Source organism: Euleptes europaea, chromosome 12 (assembly GCF_029931775.1).
Source record: "Euleptes europaea isolate rEulEur1 chromosome 12, rEulEur1.hap1, whole genome shotgun sequence".
Classification (NCBI taxonomy): Eukaryota; Metazoa; Chordata; class Lepidosauria; order Squamata; family Sphaerodactylidae; genus Euleptes; species Euleptes europaea.
In genome coordinates, this window is record NC_079323.1 from 26828656 (window position 1) to 26853220 (window position 24565).

General features: G+C 41.5%; 1 protein-coding gene across 3 annotated transcripts in view; it reads right to left on the bottom strand.

Moving 5' to 3' along the window:
• Positions 1-24565, bottom strand: part of DCLK1 (doublecortin like kinase 1) — a 222570-nt gene that overhangs the window by 28581 nt on the left and 169424 nt on the right. For all 3 annotated transcript variants that reach the window (XM_056858370.1, XM_056858371.1, XM_056858372.1), the window contains 5 exons: positions 22579-22663; positions 19170-19278; positions 14559-14616; positions 13535-13654; positions 5716-5862 (listed from right to left, as the gene is read on the bottom strand). In XM_056858370.1, the coding sequence (XP_056714348.1) occupies positions 5716-5862; positions 13535-13654; positions 14559-14616; positions 19170-19278; positions 22579-22663 (519 nt within the window). The remainder of the gene's footprint in view (positions 1-5715; positions 5863-13534; positions 13655-14558; positions 14617-19169; positions 19279-22578; positions 22664-24565) is intronic.

The following is a 24565-nucleotide window of genomic DNA, read 5'->3' on the forward strand; positions in this document are numbered from 1 at the left end:
GTATTCAGAGAAGACATTTTGTATTCAGGGACCTCTTTCCCCCTTGAGCAAGTTTTCAATGAGCTCAAGCAACTGGAATTTGTCTTCAGAAACAACTAGCATTCCTAGATTCAACACATTGGCTTTGACAGAGCCAAAAAGTAGATGGGGCGGGAGAAGAACATTTAAAAGTGTAATTGCAACATTATTAAAAACATAGGTTTGCTAAGTACATCTGGTTTATGAAACTTTTAAAAAGTGTTTGCTGAAGTGGCAGCAGTAAATTACATTTCAACATTTGCCATTGGGGGTTTCACATTAGACACTGTAAATATGTTCTGACTGGGTCGTATAAAAGAGAAACTTGGACCTCAGCAGCTGAAACTGCTTTACACAACAACAATACTTTTTAATAAATGATTCAAAGTATTTGAAAATATGTTTCCATTAGATTACAGAGAATGGTATTACACTGAGAGTTTGCAAACTGGAATAAAAAGATGGAATATCCATTAAAGCAACCAGTCCAGGCGTTTGCCAGGATTTTAACAATAGACAATATATTGTTGGTAAATCCTTTTAAAAGCCATCTTTGAAAGAGTTGAACTATTAAAAGAACTTTCCTAGATTTTTTTTAAAACACACACACCTGGGGACAGTATCTCATGGGTCTTCCTCTATTAAGGAAGCTTAAAGACATAAATAAGACTTCACTGTGAAGCAGTAATATTTTAATTGTCTGCCCTGCCAAAGAGCAAACAATGTGGACGATCATTTAATGCTCATCTTACTCAGAAAGTAAGCTCTTACAAGTTCTATTTGCCTTTAAGCCCTGAAGGGCAATTAAAGAGATGTGGATTAGTGCAAATTACCCACTATGTAGTGCTTTCACTGTTTTAACTAAGCAATAAAACTGTGTAATTGTACAACACTAATTGAATCCAGCTACACATAATTGTGTGCTACCATATGTATCCTATTACTCTAAAGACTGTCCATATTTTCTGAGCTGCTTTTGTGATCGCTACAGATGGCAACAGTCAAAGAAGTTGTTCTCCTGGGCTTATTATATGGCTATAAAGCTATCCTGTGATTTGACAAAATAATCATGTTAAATAGCGGCAATTATGAAAAATGCTCCAATTAAAATGGGGGGAAAGGCATGCCTCCTGGAGACCAGACGAGCTGAACGTGGAGGTGAAGGGTTCCAAATGCAAACAATTTCTCACAGCCTTCTTTTTCCTGCCTTGCTAAAACTGTGTAAAACAGGCAGGTGATTAACAGCACATGCGGCAAAAATAACAAGAGTCTTAACGGCACCTTAGAAACGAACACATTTTTGTTGGGCTTCACAGTGTCATGAGACTCCTGTTAATTTTTGCTGTGGCGACGGACTAACACAACGGCCCCATGGAATTTTCACCATTGTTGGAATTTGATACCGATAAACAATAAATCAGACATAGACTAAGGAGGCCTAGTCAAGATCATTGAATGCAGTTTCCTTTAATGCCCCCGACAAATCCTGTCAGGGGTTGCCAGCTCCGGGTTTGGAAATTTCTAGAGATTTAGGGGCGGAGCCTGGGGACAGTCAAGTTTATGGTAAGGAGGGAGTTCAGCAGGGATGGGATGCCATAGAGTCCTTCTTCTGAAGCTGGCATTTACTGCAAGGGAACCAATCTCTCCATGCAGACATCGCAGAGATGTAAGTATTCTAATCCACATGAGTGATTGAAAGCAGGGACTGTAGTTACTTGCTATAAGTACAATAATATGAAGTACAACATACAGGAAAAGTTGAAGAAAAATAGTACTTTTTGTACCGAACCAAAACAGAGCATAAAAGTGATCCTTGCTTTTGGTAAAACATGTCTGGAACACAGCTTTAATCACTGCTTCAGAGGGTAGCTGTGTTGGTCTGCAGTAGAACAGAGTCATGCTAGGAAAGGTTGAGGGCAGCAGGAAAAGAGGAAGACCCAACAAGAGATGGACTGACTCAATAAAGGAAGCCACAGCCCTCAATTTGCAAGACCTGAGCAAGGCTGTCAAAGATAGGACATTTTGGAGGACACTGATTCATAGGGTCCCCATGAGTTGGAAGTGACTTGATGGCACTTAACACACACACACACACAGCACCTTAGAGACCAACAAGAGTTTCAGGGTCAGACAAAGGGAGCTTTGACTCTTGAAACCTTATACCCTGACAGGGCAATCCACAAGGACATGTTCATGGAGCAGAGGGGTATTCATGGCTACTAGTAAAAATGGAGACTAGTCATGATGCATCCCTATTCTCTCTAGGATCAGATGAGCATGCCTATTATATTAGGTGCTGTGGAACACAAGCAGGATAATGCTGCTGCAGTCATCTTGTTTGTGGGCTTCCTAGAGGGACCTGGTTGGCCTCTGTGTGAACAGACTGCTGGACTTGATGGGCCTTGGTCTGATCCAGCAGGGCCTTTCTTATGTTCTTAAGGGGGGAGGCAAAAGTGTTGAGGAGGTGGCGTGACCCCGGCGCTGGCGTGAATGCCACTCACGCCAGCATAAGGGGCATTTACGACGGTGCCAGGGCATTTACGCCAGTGCCGAGGAGTGGCGTGGCAGTGCTATGCATGGGTGCCAATACAACCGCACACACTGGCACACCTCCGGCTCAGGGTATTGAGATGGCGCCAAAGGAGGTGTGCCTGGGGGGCAGAAATGGCATTAGTCAGCTCCCTGAGCCCTTTCAACACAGGAACACCCACATTTGCCGGCACAAAGTTACACGGGCAAAAACGTAGGCACAGCCCACTGATCTGCATATAGTGGTTCAATGGGGGTTGGGGGAATGTCCCTTTAAAGTTGCTGGCCATGGTGCAGCTAACTTCCCTCTGGATTGCACTGCTCTACTCTTGCTGGTGTCTAAGGTGCTACTGGACTCAAGTCTAATTTAACCACTGCTGAAGTCCTGCATGAACATTATGCCAATAATTGTGCCAGAGCAGAAACAGCAAAAGGTAACACAGTAAGGACAAACAGCAGACAATATTTTTTTCACATTTCAGAAAAAATACTTTTGAGTAAATGACAGGAACTCGGAATGGCTATTGGGTGTGATCAAGGGTATGATGGCGGAAAGCTGCTGCCCAAACCAGGCCCCCCACCCTGAGGTAGGGATGGCTGATTGCCAATCCCAGGATTTGTTTGGACACTGCAACCCCCAGACCTCTTAAAGAGGCCTCCACTTCTATTTATCTAGTAATATTTTTGCCCTTCCTTTAAAGAGGTCAGGGAAATGTACATGGTTCTCTCTTGCATTTTATCCTCACAGAGATAATGTTAAGTAGGATAGGTGGACAGAAAGGTTATCCGGTAAGCTTCATGGCAGAGTGGGGATTTAAATCTCCGCCTCCAGATTCTAGTCTGAGACTATAATCACTATACCAGCTTCAGAAGAAGGACTCTATGGCATCCCATCCCTGCTGAATACCCTCCGTCCCGGCCTCCCTCTCTCTCTCTCCCCCTCCATTTCTTTCTTCCTTCCTTTCCCCCTTTCATCCTTTTTTCCCCAGTTCCTTCTCTTTCCTTTCCCCCTTCCTTCCTTCCTTCCTTCCTTCCTTCCTTCCTTCCTTCCTTCCTTCCTTCCTTCCTTCCTTCCTTCCTTCCTTCCTTCCTTCCTTCCTTCCTTCCTTCCTTCCTTCCTCTCCATCCCTCCCCCACTCTTCCTTCCTTCCTTCCTTCCATCCTTCCTTTCTTCCCCAGTTCCTTCTTTCCCGTTCCTTCCTTCCTTCTCTTTCCTTTCCCAGTTCCTTCCTTCCTTCCTTCCTTCCTTCCTCCGTCCCTCCCCCTCTTCCTTCCTTCCTTCCTTCCCTTTCCTCTCTGCCTTCCTTCCTTTCCTTCTTACCCTCCCCTTCCTTCCTCTCCTAGGATTGCCAACCTCCAGGTGGTGGCTGGAGACCTGGCAACCCTAGCAACTCCCCCCATACTGGGAGATCTACGCCTGGTATGGCCCCCAAATGATGTTATAAATATGCAAATGGCCCTTGGCAGGAAAAAGGTTCCCCACCCCTGCCTTAGCCTAACCTACCTAAGAGGTTTTCTGAGAGGATAAAATGGAAGTAGAGAAGGGAAAACTATGCATTTTAACAAATTATAAATATACACATAGAACACATGAACAACATTATATGCACCTGGCTGGGAATCTGATGATACTATTCCTCCATTCAGAGACAACAATTTGTAATATTGACATTTATTTCGATGTAAGTCTATTTGAAATAAATTGGCCATGTTGTATGCTCTGGACCAGAGTACAGGGTGGGCATATTATTGCAGCAAGTATTTTGTTGGTTAAAAAAAAAAAAAAAGACTCTGTGGGCAGCCCAATATTTTAAGCGCAAAACAAATTGGTCAGTCTTTTAAATGAAATGCTGTAAACCACTACATGGTGTGGGCCTCCTGAAGCTTTAACACAAAGTTGTTGCTTTGAAAACCTTAATGCTCTGATATATTTTGTATTTATTTAAAAACTAGGAGAAACAGCATATCCACAAACTTCTTTTGAGTGCAGTTGTCTTGATTGGAAAGTTATATTAGCCAGAAGTCTTTGTATTGCAATAGCACAGGGCTATTATATATGTTCTGGACTGCAAAATACACTCTCTAACAAAAAGAAAAACCATCACACACCAACAACAGCTCTGCAATTGCATGATAGGCCAGCGAGTCCTATTTTAAGAGGAAAACAATCTAAGGGGGAAACTGCTGCAGGCTACTGCTGTCAAACTCTAGGAAAGTTTGAATACAAAAGCATTGTAAGCATTCCCCCATGAGACAGTCTCTGGCATTCTAAGAAACTAGAGTCTAATGAACCTTGACATGTGACTGCTATAACATCCTAGCTATGTAGCAAAGTGACTGCTGTAAGGCAAAGAGTGCATCACTGAAAACATTTTTTAAAGTTAATTTAAATATACCATCCCACATACACACACATCTGTTCTAGAAATAAACCTGTGCTTGATCCAGTGTGGTGAAGTAGTTAGAACGTCAGAGAAGAACTGGGGAAACTCTGATTCAAGTTCCTGCCTAGAGCCAAACTAGATGTTATGGCAGCCATGGGTCCCATCAGTGGCTGCCAATGCCATTTAAAAATTCTGTGAGGCTATGGCACAGTGAGAACAGATGATGTCATCCCCTTCCCGCTTGCTTGTTCAAATGCCAGAACAGATATAGGAGGAGGAACTGTTTGAAACTTAGGTGTTAGAGCAGTTTCTCAGCCTTTTTACTCTTGAAATAATATCCATGTCTCAGGGAACCCCTACATATGATTTATATATGATTTACATATGATTAGCCTATTCATCACTATTTCTCGCGGAACCCTAAGGTTCCGGAGAGCCCTGGTTGAGAAACGCGGTGCTAGAGTGTAATAAGATTGATTGGTTCGGCTGCACCATGGACCCGATCAGGATCCATGGTCAAATCCTTCTCTAAAATAGCTTCAGTGGCCACAGGTCAGACTCACGGCTGCTGTACCATCGAGTTTGGCTCTCAGTCATAAAGCTCACTGACTGACTTTGGGTCAGCCACTCTCCCTCAGCCTAATCTAACACAGAGAGCTGTTGTGAGAAAATAAAATGGAGGAAAGATGATCCAAGGCACACATTTTGATGAAGATGTGAGGTAGAGGAATGAGAACAATAATATTAACAGAAATCTCCAACACATGCCCGACGTTCTACTTACCAGTAGATTCTCAGGTTTGATATCCCTATGAACAATGTTCAAGCTATGAAGATATTTGATAGCACTGGCCAGGTTATACAGCATCCCACTGGCATCACGCTCTGTATATTTGTTTGTAGAGGTAATGGCATCAAAAAGATCTCCTCCCTGAAATACGTTAATAGGAACAGGAAAGGAGGTTATCATTCCATTTAGCATGGGTAGGATTATTAATGGGATCTCGGAGAAAATGAGTAATGATATAGTGTCATTTTGCTTGAGAATATCACAGATATTCAGATCCATACCAAAATAAAGGTCTAAAACTTTGGTGGGATTCCATCAACCTATAGATGCCTTGCAGATGTCTGAGTAAAGCAGAGTTTGTTTCCTCCCCACAGACTGGGATTCTAAATAAGGAAGCTTTCAATCATGTCCTGTGTGCATGGGAAAGAGGAAGCATGCAGAGAATTGTTGTGATCTCTGAATGCATCCTATATGTTAGTTTCAATTGGCTGTAGAGATATTGATAGGCTTAGATTTCTTCTGATACTCCTGGAAAGCATTTATATTAAACTAGGGCTCAACAAATTCCAGGCACCAAGTCCCCTAGAAATTTCATTGTGGTGCCCCCAGTATTTTCAGCAGCGATTTTATTGCAGAGAATCTTGATGAACTTCAGAAGTCCATTCATCATTTCACATCAGAATATGTTTTGTTGTATGACACAGAAATGCATTTGCATGAAGGTCTTGTCATTGTTTGCTTATATATTAACATGGTACCATTCAGCAGTAGAAAACAAATTCATTTCGTAATATTGCTTTCTCTGGTGGCTTCAATCAAATGGAGCTTTTAAAAAGTAATAATGAAATTATGAGATAGTGGAGAGAAACTAGATTAGAGAGAGCAGGAGTCTCCAACAAGTAGTTTAGGAGCTACCGGTAGCTTGCGATCCCCCAGAAGACCTAGATAATAAGCAGGCTTCTCCATTCCAGCTTCCTAAGGATACATTTTACAGCCATAGTAAAGTTTGACCAAAGGAGCAAAACTCATTCAGTTTACTTGTTCCATGCCAATTTTCTAAAAATCTTTTAGCATCTGTTCTGTTCCGCACATATCTACATGTAATTATTTACATCATCATGGTTGGGGATGGGTCCCATAAAATCACAATTACATGTCAAGATTCAGCATTGTCACATCATTCTTTTTTTCTTTTTTTATGAAAACTTTAAACAAAATTGCATTACATTTTGTGGGCAATGAAGGGGTCAGCAGCTGAAGCCCAGGAAGCCTTGCTATGCAAGGAGTGGGGCAAATTACTCCAGCAGCTCTGCAGGTTTCCCAACCCAGAGGTTCTTGGGAAGAGGAAATACTATAAGCCAGTTTTTTCCTTTAATGCAGAAATGTATTTGGAAGTCACGTAGTAAGTAAGTAAAATGTGCTCTTGTTACTGTCAAGTTGTCTGACCTGATGATACTATTTAGAATGCTTATGTTTTTATACGTATTTTATACACCTTAATTTAAACACTGTGTTTTCTAAGTAAATTACATCATGGTTTAAGTGTTTCCTTTCTTTTGCCCTTTAGGTTATTCCAGAGGTCCAATATCCCACCCTTCTCCTCCCTCTCTCCTGGAGAATACAGTAGGGTTTTGAATGAAGAATCTGGAGACTGGCCTAGAGTTAACTAAGGAAAGGGTGTGTGGCTCTCAGTCAGTTTTACTCCTGTCTGAGGAGAAATTGTTCTCTGCTAGTAATAAATAAAAGGATTTAACTGTGGCAGTTTACACAAGGAAAATACATTTTCACTTACGCACTTGTGGTAAGGGTTTTCAAAAACAAAGCATTCCTAGTGCCAGGCTTTTGAGGTTTTATTTTTAAAACATGTTAGTTGTAGCTAGAATGTTTTATAAAAAGTTGAAATTTATCCCCAAAGCAAATTTTAATTAGTAGCTTTAATCTAATTAATGTGTTCTATAACAGTTTGGCTCAATCTTATTTAGAAGACAAATAAAATAAACATAGACGTAACATACACATAAGGAGCAATCTGAATTTCTGTTGCCCCAGAAGGTCGGACCAGAACCATCGGGTTGAAATTAAATCAAATGCGTTTCCGTCTAGACATTAGGAAGAATTTTCTAACATTTAGAGCGGTTCCTCAGTGGAACAGGCTTCCTCAGGAGGTGGTAAGCTCTCCTTCCCTGGAGGTTTTTAAGAAGAGGTTAGATGGCCATTTGTCAGCAATGCTGATTCTGTGACCTTAGGCAGATGATGAGAGGGAAGGCATCTTGGCCATCTTCTGGTCACTGGAGGTGTGGGGGAGGGAGGTTGTTGTGAATCTCCTGCCTTGTGCAGGGGGTTGGACTAGATGATCCTGGTGGTCCCTTCCAACTCTTATGATTCTATGAAGCAGGTCTGCTGAGAAGTAACAGCTCATTCCCGAGCCCTGCAGCGGCCGGGGATGGTATGGCTGCAGCACTGCCGAGGCACCTCCAAGGAGGTTTTGTGGCTGCTGCAGGGGAATAAAGGGCATTTTTAACTTAAAAATTGAAAAGGGTGGGAAAAGCCCCATAGAGAAAAGGGATGCTGCACCAACAAAAACCTAGTGCAGCACCACTGAAGCATAAGGGGGTGTTCCCAGCCTGAAAGGAGTTAGGAGTCTGCCTATCAGCAGCTCCACCCCCCAGCCTCCATGCTAGTTTGCACGGCGCAAGTGGCACAGACGCTGGCATTGGGGTCTGGGCACCCCCTAAGCCCATTCGGCCCCCAGGCTCAGGAATGCACTGTAAGTCTGGTTTTAGTCAACAGGACTTACTGCAAAAAAAAGTATTCTTAGGATTATAGCCATAAATTTGGATCCAGGCTAAAATTTCCACAAATTGAAGGGGTGAGGTAATTTCCACCAATTCTGTGTTTCTTACCAGTGGGACTTTACACTTGCACAACGGCTTGGTAAAACTGGGGCACTACCACACAAAGGATCTGTGTGGCACACAGCAGCAATGTGTACACAGATAGTAGCCCAGTTTAAACAAAACCTGACCTGGCAACCAGAAAGAGATGGGGGAGGGAGGAGGACATAGGGGTAGCTGTCGGACAATGGTGTGATGTCACTTCCAGAAAAACTCATGATAACACACACTTCTTTAGGGATTGGTCGATTCCTAGAGATGACTTATGTCACATTCAAGGCGATTCCTGGAGACAACTGATGTCACTTCCAGGGTACCACAGAGTTTTGTCTAATTCCTATACATGTGTGACATCACATCCAAGTTTTCCTGAAAGTGACATCACACCATTGTCTGATGGCTATTTATTTTATTTTTCCCTTATTGATGCTCAGAGCAACGGCAAGAAATGCTGCTGGCAGCTTTATCAGTAACAGTTTTTCAGTGAGAAACATCTGCACAAAATAAAAAAATTAAGAATAGAAAAAAGAATATCTCTTATAAAAGTTCAAGAGGCCAATGTCATTCTAACTGTGGGAGGCAAATTACAGATGTGACATTCACCATTTTCCTCTCAGGCCTTAAATTACCTAAGTTTAACAGTAAGTTAGCAAGAACACTGAGGCTGCCGTGGCAACCTTACAGTCACAGTTCTTTCTTCATGCTCTTTCCCTCTGTACTGATAACAAAGATCTGGGTTAAAAATTCAGAACCTTGGAAGACGGCCCTGTTCAAATACATGAACAGACAGAGGGTCACTAAGGAAAATGTTAAAGCAAAGGAAATGCTAAAGGGTCAAACTTTGACCCTTAAATACAATTTAATCTAAATTTCCATCCATGACTTTGAAGGTTCCCATTACAAGAAATAAGTGTATTGTGTAAAGCTCAGCAACCAGACCTGGTGGGGAGAAATAACTAATTCATAAAAGCTAAAATTCAGAAGAAGGTGACAACTGTCACCAACAAACAAGCAAAGCCAGACAGAGAATAAAAGCATAAAAGTAGTAGAAAAGAGCAAGAGTCCAGTAGCACCTTAAAGACTAACAAAGTATTTTCTGGCAGGGTATGAGCTTTCGTGAGCCACAGCTCACTTCTTCAGATACCTGAAGAAGTGAGCTGTGGCTCACGAAAGCTCATACCCTGCCAGAAAATATTTTTGTAGTCTTTAAGGTGCTACTGGACTCTTGCTCTTTTCTACTACTGCAGACAGACTAACACGGCTACCCACTGAGCATAAAAGTAGTGCAAGACAGATTGCTCGATACAGCAAACATAGTAGTCTCCTTCCCCAACTCTATCCAGAGTTGCCAACTCCAGCTTGGGAAATTCCTGGAGATTTGGGGGTGGTGCCTGGGGTGGACAATTTGAGGAGGGGAGGGAGCTCAGTAGGGATGCATTGCTGAAGTTGCCATTTCCTCCAGGGAACGGATCTCTGTAGACTGGAGACCAGTTGCAGTTCTATGAGCACTTCAAACGCCACCATTTGATATTATCCGCAATTGAAAGACCTCCTAAACGTCATTTAAGGTGTATTTACTTTGTCTGAGGTCAGGTATATTTGTGTGGTATCTAGGATTGCCACTCCCACCCTCCACTGGCCCTTCCCACCACCACTCAAGGAGAAAAACTGGAGAGAGGAAATGGGGGAGGAACCGCTGGTGTCCTGACATGCTGAGGTCACTTCTGGTGTGACCGGCAATGACGTATCGCATCACTGGCAATGGTCTACCATTCAATCAAAACTCTACTGTTAAACCATAGAGATTTTGCCACAATGGTAGAGTATCATGGGTGACATCATTGCATCGCTGCTGAGCCCCCCTTCCCAATAGTGAGTCTCCTGCCAGTTGCCAGCCTCTTGCCTCTTGCTGGCAACCCTAGTGGTATCCCAGTGATTTTATTGTTCAGAATTTAATGAAGGCCAGATAAGACCCACTTCTGTATTTCATACAGCTTGCAGAAATAAAACATTATGATTGGTTACTCTGTGCTAGTTGGAGGACTGGAGACAAGGATTGCCGTTTAATTAAAACAGCCCATATTCCTTTGTGTCTTTTTGAAACATGGTAAGGACCCGTGGATAGTTCCTAAAGAGTAGTCTTGGGGGCCATCGTGATTGGAAACTGTGCGTTAAACTGATGGATTATCCAAGAGTCGTCTAAGGTCTAGGAGTGCACTTGTTCACTTCCCTCTGGAAGATTACTTTGCAAAGGCAGCAAACAAATACCATTCCCTAGTGTACCTGGGTATATTCCAAAATCCCACATGGAAGAATTTCAGCAAATTGGCAAGGCCTCAAGGAGAAAGCAAGACGACAGTATCATTTTTTACTTCCGTTGACATCTCATTACACATAACCCTCATCTTGTATGCTTTCAGGTCTTCACCTATGCCCCTATTTATTTAGCCTTCCTCTTAGGGTTGCCAGGCCCCTCTTTGCAACCGGCGAGAGGTTTTTGGGGCAGAGCCTGAGGAGGGATGGGTTTGTGGAGGGAAGGGACCTCAATGCTCTAGAGCCCAATGGCCAAAGCGGCCATTTTCTCCAGGTGAACTGATCTCTATTGGCAGGAGATCAGTTGTAATCGCAGGAAATCTCCAGCTAGTACCTAGAGGTTGGCAACCCTACTTCCTCTCAACCTTTGAATCTGCTTAATGCCATGTTTCACTCCCCTAGATATATCTGCTGTTGCTGTGGTGCCTTGTTCTACAGGCTTTATCTGGGTCTCCATGCCTGTTATCTCAGTCACTTTTTAGTTCTTTCCCCCTCACCTCCACCAGAGTGTTGTCGCTGCACCATGGAGTGACTGAAAACACTCTGCATTTTATTTCATACTGTCTGAATCAAGGCCTTAAAAAGTTAACATTGCAGGCAACTATCTTTGTGTCAAAATTCGAAGTTTTACTTCAAGCAGCGGAGGCTGTCTTAACCTGCCAACCTTTGCTTGACTAATTCATATAGCAGGTTGCCTGCCATTACAGGGGATTGTCCAAGAAGGCAATTTTAGTTTTCTCACCTAATTCCTGCCCCCCTCCAGAATCAACATCTGAATGCAATTTGAAAACAAAAACAGCACACCATCATCTGTGCACACAAGGCAAGACAGTAACCAATTATTTATTTACTAGCTGTACATAAATGCTGTAACATTCCTTTTCTGATGTGAAATTGAAATGAGATCCTGAAACAGCAGGAGGAAAACCCTATCATAAATCATGCTTGTTAAAATAACTAAACCGGTGCTAGGCTTGAATAATAATCTGGTCTCACTATGTACAGTGGCAGCCTGCCAGCCACCAGGTCCTTTCCCCCTTTCCCAAGCACGGCTTGCAACGTGTTTATATTTGTATTTATGAAGTGCTCTCCTCACACTCAGTCTCTTTTTCCACAGCTAGTGACGTGCTTGCCGTGAAATGAGAGTGGGCTTCCAGCAGCAAAAGCCGCTTATATCAACTTCTCCCTGCCAATTAATGCAAAGTTGCATTAGCCAGACTGGTTATCCGCTACATTCAAGCCCTCACTTCTTGAATATCTTTCCCATCTGTGAACCTGAACTTGATTTAAACTCAGGTCTTCAGAAACCAGCCCACAGCAGATGGTTAATCAGTTGCAACAGAGCATGCTGTGCGAGGGATACGGCCAGCACATGCTGAATCAACAATTCCCATCCTTCCAAGTATGTAACTTTTTCAGTATTTGAAAAATAAAACATGGCAATCATTCAATTAGCTGTTCAATCACATGTTTAACAACAGAAGAACCAACTTACTCAGCATAACACTATCTTGCAGGCCAGAATACCTCTTGGTATTTTACGGCCATAAAAAGTCTATTAATTTGTGTTTTAATTGTTTTAATCAACATTTTTATTCGTAAATGTGTTACACCTAACTTAATAATGCTAAAAAAAAGAACCCCAAAGACACAAACAAGTTAATTAGTAATCAAATACTATTTTTAGAAGGGGAGGAGCAGAACATTGTAAACAGAAGTTCTTCAATTGAACCTCAGCATGCTCCAATTAAATGATTCTTAGCTAGTTTGAGAAAGACCTCTGCTGGAGACCTCGCAGAGCTACCACCAGACTAAACAAACAAACTGAGCTAGATGAATCAATGGTCTCACAGTAGAATAGTTCCACGTTAATATACTTATGGATATATACATGCATATCCATAAGAAGAGGAGGGAAGGCGGCATGCTATAGCCTGATCTCATCAGATCTCGGAAGCTAAGCATGGTCAGTACTTGGAAGAGAGAACTCTAAAGAAGACTATGCAGAGGAAGGCAATGGCAAACCACCTCTGCTTCTCACTTGCCTTGAAAGCCCCTTGCTGGTGTCGCCATAAGTTGGCTGCGACTTCATGGCACTTTACACACACACACACATCCATAAGAAGAGATGCTGGTTTATTTTCCCCAGCAAGCTTTCTCCAAGCAGGTTTGCACTTGCAAATCCCTGTTCTCAGGGGAAGATTGGCCATTTAAAGTACAGGGAAATTTCCCAGTGGGCCACTGCCCTAGCGGGCCATTGGTGGCCAAGCCCCAACAACTCTACCAGTGCCTCAGAGCCCACTTGGTCCACACCCTTCATTGGTAATTGGTCTTAGCTCACCAATTGTCTCCTCCTGCATTGCTGCCATTTTGTGGGGTGGTGCAAAGGATGGAACAATGAACATTTTGGCACCATGGAGTCCAGTGGCCCCTTAAGTACCAACTTGTAGCACCACAGCAGCCACTCAACTCGTTATGCTCCAGGGACACTTTCACTTCCCAGTCTGCTCCTGCCAGTGTTGAGTTAGAGTTGTGTGTTGGAAATCCTGGTGCACAGGTGACAAGCTAAGAGCAAGCACATGGCTCAGATTTTGCAGAGGCATTACCTTCACAAGCTCCATGACAAGGTATAACTCAGTAGGCATATCCATCTCCTCAATCAGAAGAACAATATTAGGATGCTTGACCCTTCTCAAAATTGATACTTCATTTTGGATCATGTGCTCCTGCCAAAAAACACACATTGAATGAGAGAAGAGAATGGGAAGGTAAGTATATATGAAGCACCCTGCAGTATGAGACCCAAGAATCCCTCAATTATTGCCTCCAGTAACGAGCATTAAATGATATGTTGCCTCTGAACATGGAGATCTGATGTAGCCATTATGCCACTGATAGACTTGTGCCTTCCCAATGTGTATAATCGATAAAAGAAACCAATCGGTATGTGTCTCTTCTCCCTCTACTGCTTGATGGGAAATGAGGATATGCCAACAACCCTCACAGATTAATTTGGAATGCCTACACCAATGCCAGAAAAGTGGCAACAGCATTCCCCCCCCCCCCCGGAAAAAAATAGATTAGGCGGAAATGAAATGGGAAAAGGATTGTGGTTTTATTGCACAGAAAAGTCAGTCAGTCATTTAACCCCTTTAAAATTCTTGTACTATAAAACATATTTTTTCAAGGAGCAAGGAAACATTTCATTCTTCACTTAAAGGTATAATTATAGAATGGTTAACACCAGGGCCCATTTATTTTGTGAAATACTGCTCACTAGTATCTATTTTATATATATATATATATAATTATTGTAATGATTTGTGTTTCACAATTCTAAGAAGTATCCAATTAGCATGTAAATTAGATGCTTTAATTACAGGAATTAAAATGACAAATAGTTAATCAAATGTTTAACCACTCTGCAGGCAACTGCCCTTCGTTTCTTGACTGCCAGAAAAGAGAACTTCAAGGCTAAACGCCTGCCAACTTAACCTCAGTCTGTATGTATTCATACTGTTAACACCAATCCCATTTTAACACCAATCCCATTTTACCCTAAATTAAAAAATTATTCAAGATAAATATTTTGCAGAAGATATGTTCCCACACTAGATCTACTGTACTTACTTTTCCTCTACATTTACTTTTTTTGATGATTTTCAGGGCATATTCTCTACCAGTTGACCTAATAAGAGAGAGAGAATGAAAGGAGGAGAAATGCAAAAGAGGATGAATGTCATCAGTCATTTCAATCAAAGTTACTAATATTGATGCAAGGATAGTGAGAGCTATCATGGACCTTTCCCCTGCCATCTCCTTTCAGAAGACATGTAATACTTGATTAGCACAGGTATGCTGCTACTATACCCACATGGCATCTTGATCAGCTTCCCATGCCCCCCAGAGAGACTGGAATCTCATACTAATAGCTGCCCCCCCCAATCATGATATCCTTGTATTGATGTCACCAAGTAAAGTACCAACAATTGCTTAGGAAATGCTGAAGGCAATGTTTCTGAGATGGTCCATTCTGCGTGCCAAAATATTATGTTGTTCTGGGAAACAATGTTCAAAAGAAAGAAACGAAATAGGCTCCAGTTTACCAGAAGTCCTTAATATGGGTTCAGTTGAGTAATTTTAAGGAATTAATTACGTTTTAAGGAGTATATTTAGAGAAGGATCCTAGTCAGGGCTACTCTGTGGAGTTTACTCTCATTAAAGGATTGCACTGTTTGAGATATCAAAGATCAAACTCTGGTTGTGCTGGCATAAAACCAGATTTATATTGCACAGCCACTAACAGATTAGCAAACATCCTATCTCCTAAAAGTAATAACCACCCTAGGTATGCCTGTGTGTCCAGGCTCACTATGTTTGCAAAAGTCCCAGTTGAAACAAAAGCAATAAAGTATTTATTGATAATGTATCCATTTTAATTTGTGTCTTAAAAACGAGTATATTTCATGTATATACAATTTATAGCTCTTATGGAAAAAACAGATAAGTAGAAATAATTGTTTCACATTTTATCTTGTTCCCAAAGTGAAAAATGAATAAAGCAGATTATTAACAGTAGAAGTGGTATGTAAAAATTTAAAGGCCAAGTTACGGTACACTGTTTTGTGGAAACATCCATATGGAACTTCTTAGCTTTAATAAAAATAATTTTTCTAACGAATAAACACAGATGTACACATTGGGTGGTGCACTTTAGTCTTAAAGCTTTAGCCTTGCAGCTCTCTCAAGCTGAAAAGCCTACAAGCAGGAAGTACATACCTGTGAAATAGAGAACAATCTACTTCATATAATAAAGCTATGGTTTAATCATTGGTTTTTTAGTTGGCATTCCGGTTAAGCTTTGAAGAGGCAGGGTTATGTTTGCCAACCTCCAGGTACTAACTGGAGATCTCCTGCTATTACAACTGATCTCCAGCCGATAGAGATCAGTTCACCTGGAGAAAATGGCCGCTTTCGCCATTGGACTCTATGGCATTGAAGTCCCTCCCCTCCCCAAGCCCCACCCTCCTCAGGCTCTGTCCAAAAAAACTCCTGCCGGTGGCAAAGAGGAACCTGGCAACTCTAGGCAGGGTATACAATTTTAATTTAAAAAAATTCATACAGTGTTTTGTAATGGAATAAAACTTTACAGATTGAAGCATAGGACACCCTTAGTACCCGGTGTGTCCCAGGATCAATCACCGGCATCTCAGTGCAGGCCTGGGGAAAGCTTTTCCCTGTCTGAGATCTAGGATGCCAACCTCCCAGTGGGATCTGGGGATTCCCTGGAATTACAGCTCATCTCCAGACTGCAGAGATCACTTCTCCTGGAGAAAATGGATGCTTTGGAGGGTGGACTCTATGGCATTATACCCCACTAAGGCTCCTGTCCTTCCCAGGCTCCACCCACAAATCTCCAGGCGTTTCCTAACATCTGGCACCCCTACCCTCCCTGCTGGTGGCCAAGGAGGACCAGGCAACCCGGCTGAGATCTTAGAACGCTGTCACCTGTCAGAGCAGATAATATTAGGTTGCATGGCCTAATGATTTGAGTATAAAGCACCTGCATATGTTCACGTGCCCTTTGCCACACTCAGTTTCTTCTATTGACATCAGTGCTTGGGACTCTGCATTGCACTGTTACAATGAAATCCTGTACAGAATTGCTCCAGTCTAAACCCAGTGGGCCTTAAAGTGGAGTAACTCTCCAAAGGATCGTACTTTCAGTTACATTTTTAAAAAGCCAACTTTCCCCACTAGAGGGCTTCTGAAAACAGCTGAAATAACGGCAACACTTCATCTAAAAACAGTCTTCATATTATTTGGTAATTAACCCAACTGCTTAACTGCTTTTAGGTTTGACTTACGTTTTCCAACAGAATATAAAAATATGGAAATAATAAACTCCTTTTTCTTTAAAATGTTCACCACCAAGTATTAAATGTGTTTTAATACTTAGTTTCTTATAAGCCCATTACACACAAGTAAATGCACAATTTCATAACTGACACTAGAACAGTCAGAGAATAAAACATTTATATTACCACTACGAAGACCTCAACAACGCAGCCCAAACTTACTGACCCACTTGGCTCCTTTTACTTAGAAACAAAATATTTTACATTTTGGTTCTGAAACTGATGAGAAGGATGTCTAAAAGAAACACACAATTCTCCAGAATTATTTAGTTGTTTATCAACTGAATTAAAAATGATTCCTAAAGGCTGTTTAAATCTCTCCATTATTGTTAATACTTTTCATGTATTGTGCTTATATAGTGTTGAATTTTATGCCTACTGAGTTGTTTAGAGATTAAAAACTCTAAATAGGCCAGACTGACCAACTGGAAGCTGTAGATATCCTGAAGAGAAGGCTCTACATGAGTATTCTGAACTAAAGAAGGATCCCAATCGTGTATGCATATAGGTGCTCCATACTTGGCTTCTCCAGCTGATCCAATTGTTGGGACTGCCTATACAGAGGCTTGTTAGAAAATAAGCAACATTTATCAACTGCTTCCCTTCCCAGCTAATGGTTAACGTTTATCTAAGAGCTCACACAGAAGAGAGGAAGCAACTTCTACATCCACAAAATACAAATTTGTAATCACAGCCACAATTTGCCTTAGCCTGTGAAGGAAAGAGACAGTAGATTCGACCCTTCAATCTCCATTTGGTTATATAGATATACTCTGTATATCTGAAACAACAGGAGTGATGCTGTTTCTCTAAAAAAGAAATACATTGGCTATTGAATGGTAATAATGTAGCTCAGGATGGTTTCTGAAAATCTGACCTTTGTTCAGAGCAAACATTGTTACTGGTAAACATCGTACCAGTATCTCCATATCCATAATTCAGCAGCACAACATAATTTGATGTCATTTAGCACAATGTAATTCCAACCTCGAAGGAGCCCAGTGGCGCAGAGTGGTAAGCTGCAGCACTGCAGTCCAAGCTCTGCTCATGACCTGAGTTCGATCCCAACGGAAGTTGGTTTCAGACAGCCGGCTCGAGGTTGACTCAGCCTTCCATCCTTCCGAGGTTAGTAAAATGAGTACCCAGCTTGCTGGGGGTAAAGGGAAGATGACTGGGGAAGGCACTGTAAAACCACCCCGTAAACCAGGGGTGGGGAACGTCAGGCCCGGGGCCGTATAAGGCCCACGAAATCATTTGGTCTGGCCCTTTGTGGGTCCTGGCAGATCTCTAGCTCAGAAGGATCTAAGACTAGCGATCCACCCCCTCCAGTGGACAGGAATAGCCTCTATTCAAGGCGGATGTGAGTTTGTCTTGCTGAGAAAGGGAACCTTCCCCCTCCCCCCTTGAAGAAGAGTCGTTAGCTATGGAGCTGCTAGGACCGCCCAACAAACTGAGTCTTGTGTTTGCTGCCCTGCCTGAATCTCTCAGGCCCAGCTGGGAAAGGCACAGCTCAAAAGCGAGTCGCTCTTCATGGCAGATACTCGGAGCTGTCTCCGGTCATGCCTCTTGGCTGAATGTTTGACCAAATATAGCAGGCTAATTTTTAAGTTGATAATTTTGTATGGCCTGCGAATGATGTTCTAAATATCCAAATGGCCCTTGGCAGAAAAAAGGTTCCCCACCCCTGCCGTAAACAAAGTCTGCCTAGGAAATGTCGAGATGTGACATCACCCATGGGTCAGGAATGACCTGGTGCTTGCACAGGGGACCTTTACCTTTACTTTTAATTCCAACCTCAATGTGAAATTGGAATGATGTAGTCAACGCTAAATCCCAAAGAAAATACCTATGCACTGATCTTGATCTTACAGCACAACAGTTGAGACCATGCATGTCCATTCATCACTCCAAGCATCACTTTATGTAGGGTCTGTGCGTGGAAAGGAGTGGAGGGGTTTGACCATTCAACCTCCTCTTGATTTTGAAACCAGGTTTCTTGTTTTGTTAGCATTTTAAGTGAAAAGGTTTTTGAATGCACATATTTTGCCCTTTAAAATTCTAATAGCACAGAAAAAGGAGCTGTTTTCAAACTGTATAACCACCCTGAGCTACATTATTACCATTCAATATCCAATGTATTTCTTTTGTAGAGAAACAGAATCACTCCTGTGGTTCCAGATATACAGAGTAGGTTTTTTTTTTTACAGTTTGCACATATTACTTTATCCCATATGTGTGAAAGCCTGAAAAATGAAGATGTGAACCATGACCAGCCTAACATTAATGGTTACTTTAAATGTAATAACAAAGCAATCTTTCTCACCTTTCTATACACTCCTTTACAATGGCAAAATTCCCATCTCCTATAGTCCGGCCAACTTTATACCTCTCTGCTATAGAGGCTGGAACCTGGAAGCCTTCCTCCAACACTTCTGAAAGAATCATTAGTACATTTTTATTGGTAGAGAAGGCACTGCAGCTGTGGCACATTATACATAGTCTACCTCTATGGCTTAAGACAACTGGAAGCCATTTGGAATCAGCATGATCATTTTACTGACAGAGAAATCATAATGCCAATATTGCAAGAATCCAACAGGTTTCTCCAGGTAAAGTATGAAAAATTAAGCCTTTGAGAATCAGACCCAATTTTACCTTCTTTACAAACAATCATGCCACAACACATGACTCTCTTTTTTGTTAAATTATAATAAGCTTTGGTGATCTGTTCACGAGAAGTCCAATCTCAAATAAAGACTGGATTTAGTTCAACACACCAGTTTAAATCCACTACAAAAGGAGTCTAACACTCAAGGACTTATTTTATTACTTCCTGTAAACTGAGACATCCATAAACTTGGTCGGGTAATAAGTGCTATTTTCCCTTCTGTATTAAATATTTAGTTTTTAAACAAATGTTCTCAATAATGTTGCCGTCATATACAACCTGGCCACCAGATGCTTAAAAAATTCACAATCAGTCAAAACAGTAAAGAAAAGGGTTTTGTAGCTATTGGTTTTTAGTAGCTATTAGGGTATCATTATTCTTCAAACAATACTCAAGAACCAGTTTGCAAGTGTCAAATAACATTTTTCAAAAAGTTGTGGCCATACACCTCCACTTACAAGGACTACATTTTTACCAGTTAAAAACTGTGTATAGCCTTTTCCAAATGCTAACATTCAAGAAAACCTATTAAATTTCCACTTCTCAAAGCAGTGGAACATAAAAAGTGTGATTAGTTTTTCACAGCAATAATCAACACATGGTTTTCTACTCGATGTGACAATTTATAAACTGATTTGTAGTGTGTTGTACACATTATGCAAAAAAAATGCTGGCAATTACTGTAAGGGAAAGCCAAGGATGCCCACATGTGTGTGCATGTACACACACATAGAGGATAGAATTTAGCTTAACCCAGAGTTCTGAATAGGGATACAACAAAGGAAAATGACAATAATCGTTATATGATGCTGTAACTCTGTGGGCCCCCATTTGAAAGTCTTAACACAATTCTACTTGTTTGCCCATTAAATGGGCCCTGGCTATAAGAAAACTGTAATTTACCGTGATTGTGTCACTGTGTTTTCTAGCATGGCCCTGCATCTTTTCTCTCCATTCAGCTCACTTTCGGTATCTGAGCCTGGCTGGGATAAAAAATGTCTCGGGTACCAGAACAGATGAGATGAAGCATGACAGGCCTCTATACTAAACAGACCCCATATTGCTTACCAAATGCCTCTGCCTCTGCAAAAAGAGAATTTAGACGGCTATAAAATGGGGATACTTTATCCTATCATTCTGAGATTTGAAGAAGAAGAAGAGTTGGCTTTTATATGCTGACTTTCTCTACCACTTAAGGGAGAATCAAACTGACTTACAATCACCTTCCCTTCCCCTCCCCACAACAGACACTCTGTGAGGTAGGTGGGGCTGAGAGAGTATGACTAGCCTAAGGTCACCCAGCTGGCTTCATGTGTAGGAGTGGGGAAACAAATCCAGTTCACCAGATATGCCTCTGGAGCTCATGTGGAGGAGTGGGGAATCAAACCCAATTCTCCAGATCAGAGTCCACCACTCCAAACCACTGCTCTTAACCACTACACCATGCTGGCTTTGGCAACGAAGACCTTTGGCAACAAAGGTCTCTTTGATGAGTGGTACAATATCTGAGAATTTCATCTCAATTAGATTAGGAAGAAATATTACAGCCAGAAATGTATTTCCCATTGAAACAACGAACAGAAGAACTAAGAAAACAAACAGCAGCAATAATTCTGAATAGAAATTCAGAAAAAGAACAAACCTTAAAGCTAAAATTAACGACACATTAAAAAATGTGCAAATTTCTATCTCATAGAGGTTCTGTAAGGATTAAATGGGATAATTTCCATGTACAAACTTATTAGAAGAAACAAAATATAAAGATAATAGATTGGTAAGCATGCTTATGAACAAATGAGATTACCCTAAAAGAAACTGTTTATCTCCCAAAGGTAATGTAACAATGGAATCTGATGCTCTGCTTTTACTGCTAGGTGTACAATAAAACTGTTGGGATATTTACTGACCGCTTTAGTATTATTGCTGATTTTATGTATGCTTTTTACTGTTACTTTATTGAAATTCTGCTGATAATTTTATTCTTCTGATTTACAAAATGTGTTTTATTGTAATGTCCATTTTGTCATTGTAAGTCATCTTGTGAATTTTAGCTAAGAATGTGGCATATAAATGTTTCACATAAAAATAATTTAAACATGATCTAGTTAATATACACACCAATCTAATGAAACTGGAGAAGAACTACTATGCAGTTGGAAGGAATTTCTGAATTCAACAAGAGTTGCTTCAAATATCCAAGAAGTAATTTCTTCCCTAAAGCTGTTCCCAAATATGTTGGACATGCCCCTAAGTACATACCACATACAGTATTTTAAGATACTGCCTATCTAAAGGTGGAGGAGAAGACATGAATTCTCATGGATGGAATTATCACATAACTGTTCAATGATATAGCAACTCTGTTGTCATGATTAAAAAACATCAATTCTAGTTTTATCTGGTTTGGTGGGAACTGTATATTAAATTCCATGGAATCCCATGCCCCATTGCTCATGCAGTCTCTCCTCCCTCAGCCTTTCTCGTCAACATGATCTTATGCTGCTTCTCCATACTGCAACAACAGTTTGACTTCACCTCCAGCGATGTCTCACTTGTCTCCCTCTGCCAGTCTCCTCTGTTCTCTGGCACTTTCCTGCAAGTGGTTGTCCTTCTCCACCCACCCCTCACCTTTCTTACTATCCTCCTTTCTCTGTCAAGCTTCCCCACACTGATACCTCCATTCACTACAACACTTCTTCTTCAAAATCTTTCTTATCTGCCCCCACGGTCTCCTTATCGGGTCTTTCAAAACAGACTGGGGACCCATGCCAACCACTGAAAGGTATCACCCCTCTTCCTCCTGACTTAGGTGGCTTCTTCCCTCTAGGATGCCCACAGGTACAAGACCACTGCTCGAGGCTACCTGACAGACTCTGATCTCTGACCAGGAGAGTTACTCTAACATATATACCCCACCCTGGGACACAGGACACTGCCCTGTGAGGAAGACCTCACACTGATCTAATGCCCATAACACTTTCCTCAGGTTTATAGTAAAATACTTCCATTGCAGCCTTGTTACTATTCTTGTTTTGAATATGTATGTAACTGGACAAACACTTACCTTCACCAGGTCCATCATTTTCATCCATGGAGCTGCAGACTTTGGTAGATGCTAGTGAGGTAGAGGAGCCACTGTGCTGAGAGCTCTAAAATATATATAAGATTTGGGGAGGGAAAGAGATGGGGAGACAAATTGGATTGTTTATAAAAAGATTCTTCAATTAGGATAGTTTATATGGCAAGGTATCATCTAGACAGACGGTCCTCTCTTCGATAATCTTGGTGTGCAATCCTGCAAACAACAACTAAACATATTGCGCTGTTGTTTTTGTTGTTGTTGTACTCTTCACATCTAATCTAATTCAGCATTTCTTTCAGGTCTTCTTTTGAAAATGCAACTTCAAAAAATTCTCAGCACATAAGTGATAAAAACTCTTCCCAGTGTCCGCCCACCCACCCCCGGCTTGGAAACTACCTTCACTTCTCCTTCCTGACATCCTCGTTTCCAGCCTTTTAGAGATAACTCAGAATGGTGGTGGAAAGTGCCTTCAAGTCACAGTGATTTATGGTGACCCCATAAGGTTTTCAAGGCAAGAGATTATCAAAGGTGATTTGCCATTGCCTGCTTCTGCATAGCAACCCTGGACTTCCTTGGAGGTCTCCCATCCAAGTACTAACCAGGGCCAACCCTGCTTAGCAGCCGAGATCTGACAAGACTGAGCCAGCCTGAGCCATACAGTCAGGGCCAACTCAGAATACCTCTGCTAAAACAATGTTCCTTCCCTCTTCCAACCACCATGATGATTGTATCACCCAGTTCCTTTCAATATGCCTCAGAATGGTCGCCTGAGTCGGCTCACGGGCTGCACCCTGCACACAAAATCATCTGCTATGAGTCCACTTAGTTCCCTTCTGTTCTTGGCTGCAAGAGAGATCCCCTCTACAATTCTGTAAGACACCACCATTTTATGCATTTTAGAAGTCCCACAATCATCGTCTTCCAAAAGCTTCTCCCCAACTACTATAACCTTGATGATTCTGCCACTTCTGTTAGCTGGACCTTCTCTAGTACTTCTTTAGGCAACCACATGCTAGAATTCAACTGTGTGTCTTAACCCTGTTATACAAACTGTGATCTCAACCTTTACCCCTGGGTAGCACACACCTTATTGTCAACAGTGGGAGTGCCAGGATGGATCTTTGTTCAGCTGAAGTTGAAAAATTGCCACCACCAATTTGGTGGTACCTCCACCAGTGAAACCTTTGTGTTAATTGCTATATACCCACATAGTACTCAATACATTTCGAACATGCTGTTAAAATCCAGTTCTGCCTACACATTTATTTGGCTGAAGTTTCCCCAAGAATGACAGGGTCTTTAATAACCCAGTAAGAGAATAAACACTAACGCTGTATTTACCTCTTATGGCTGTTTCAACTGTGATATGAAGGCACCTCCTGTGCAGAATATACTTCACTCTTGCTGTTTGCCATGTGCATGTATTTTGCTTCAAGTGTATGTATATACTGACAAACCATACTTTGCGAAGGCACCCAGCATGTAGACAGCAAAGATACAAGCAGTGAAATACATGGATGTGTGGCTGTGTGTGTGTGTGGCAAACTATATCCCCAACATGGACAGGACTTTGATGTAAAATAAAAAAGGTATTTTCCTACATTTGAAACATTTCCTACATTTGAAAGCCATCCTTCTCCTTCATTGTATTCTACCCACTATGGATGCAACAATGTTTCAGCTAGACTGACTTAACATTTACCTTATTGCATGTTGCAATTCAAAAACAGACCAAAAAACAATAGCACCAAGTTGACGATTGACTCCCAGGTTCCCTAGCAAGGCAATTATCATTAGCATATTATTTTCTTTTTATTTTAAAACACACTTCTTACTCATTGCAAAGGACTCCAAGATAGTCTATTCTGCCTAGCATACTATTAACAATTTCAGCCAGTTCAGAAAACATTTGAGCCAACACATTTGACTATGGCATCAGCATTAGCCCATTCACTGTGTACCACAAACA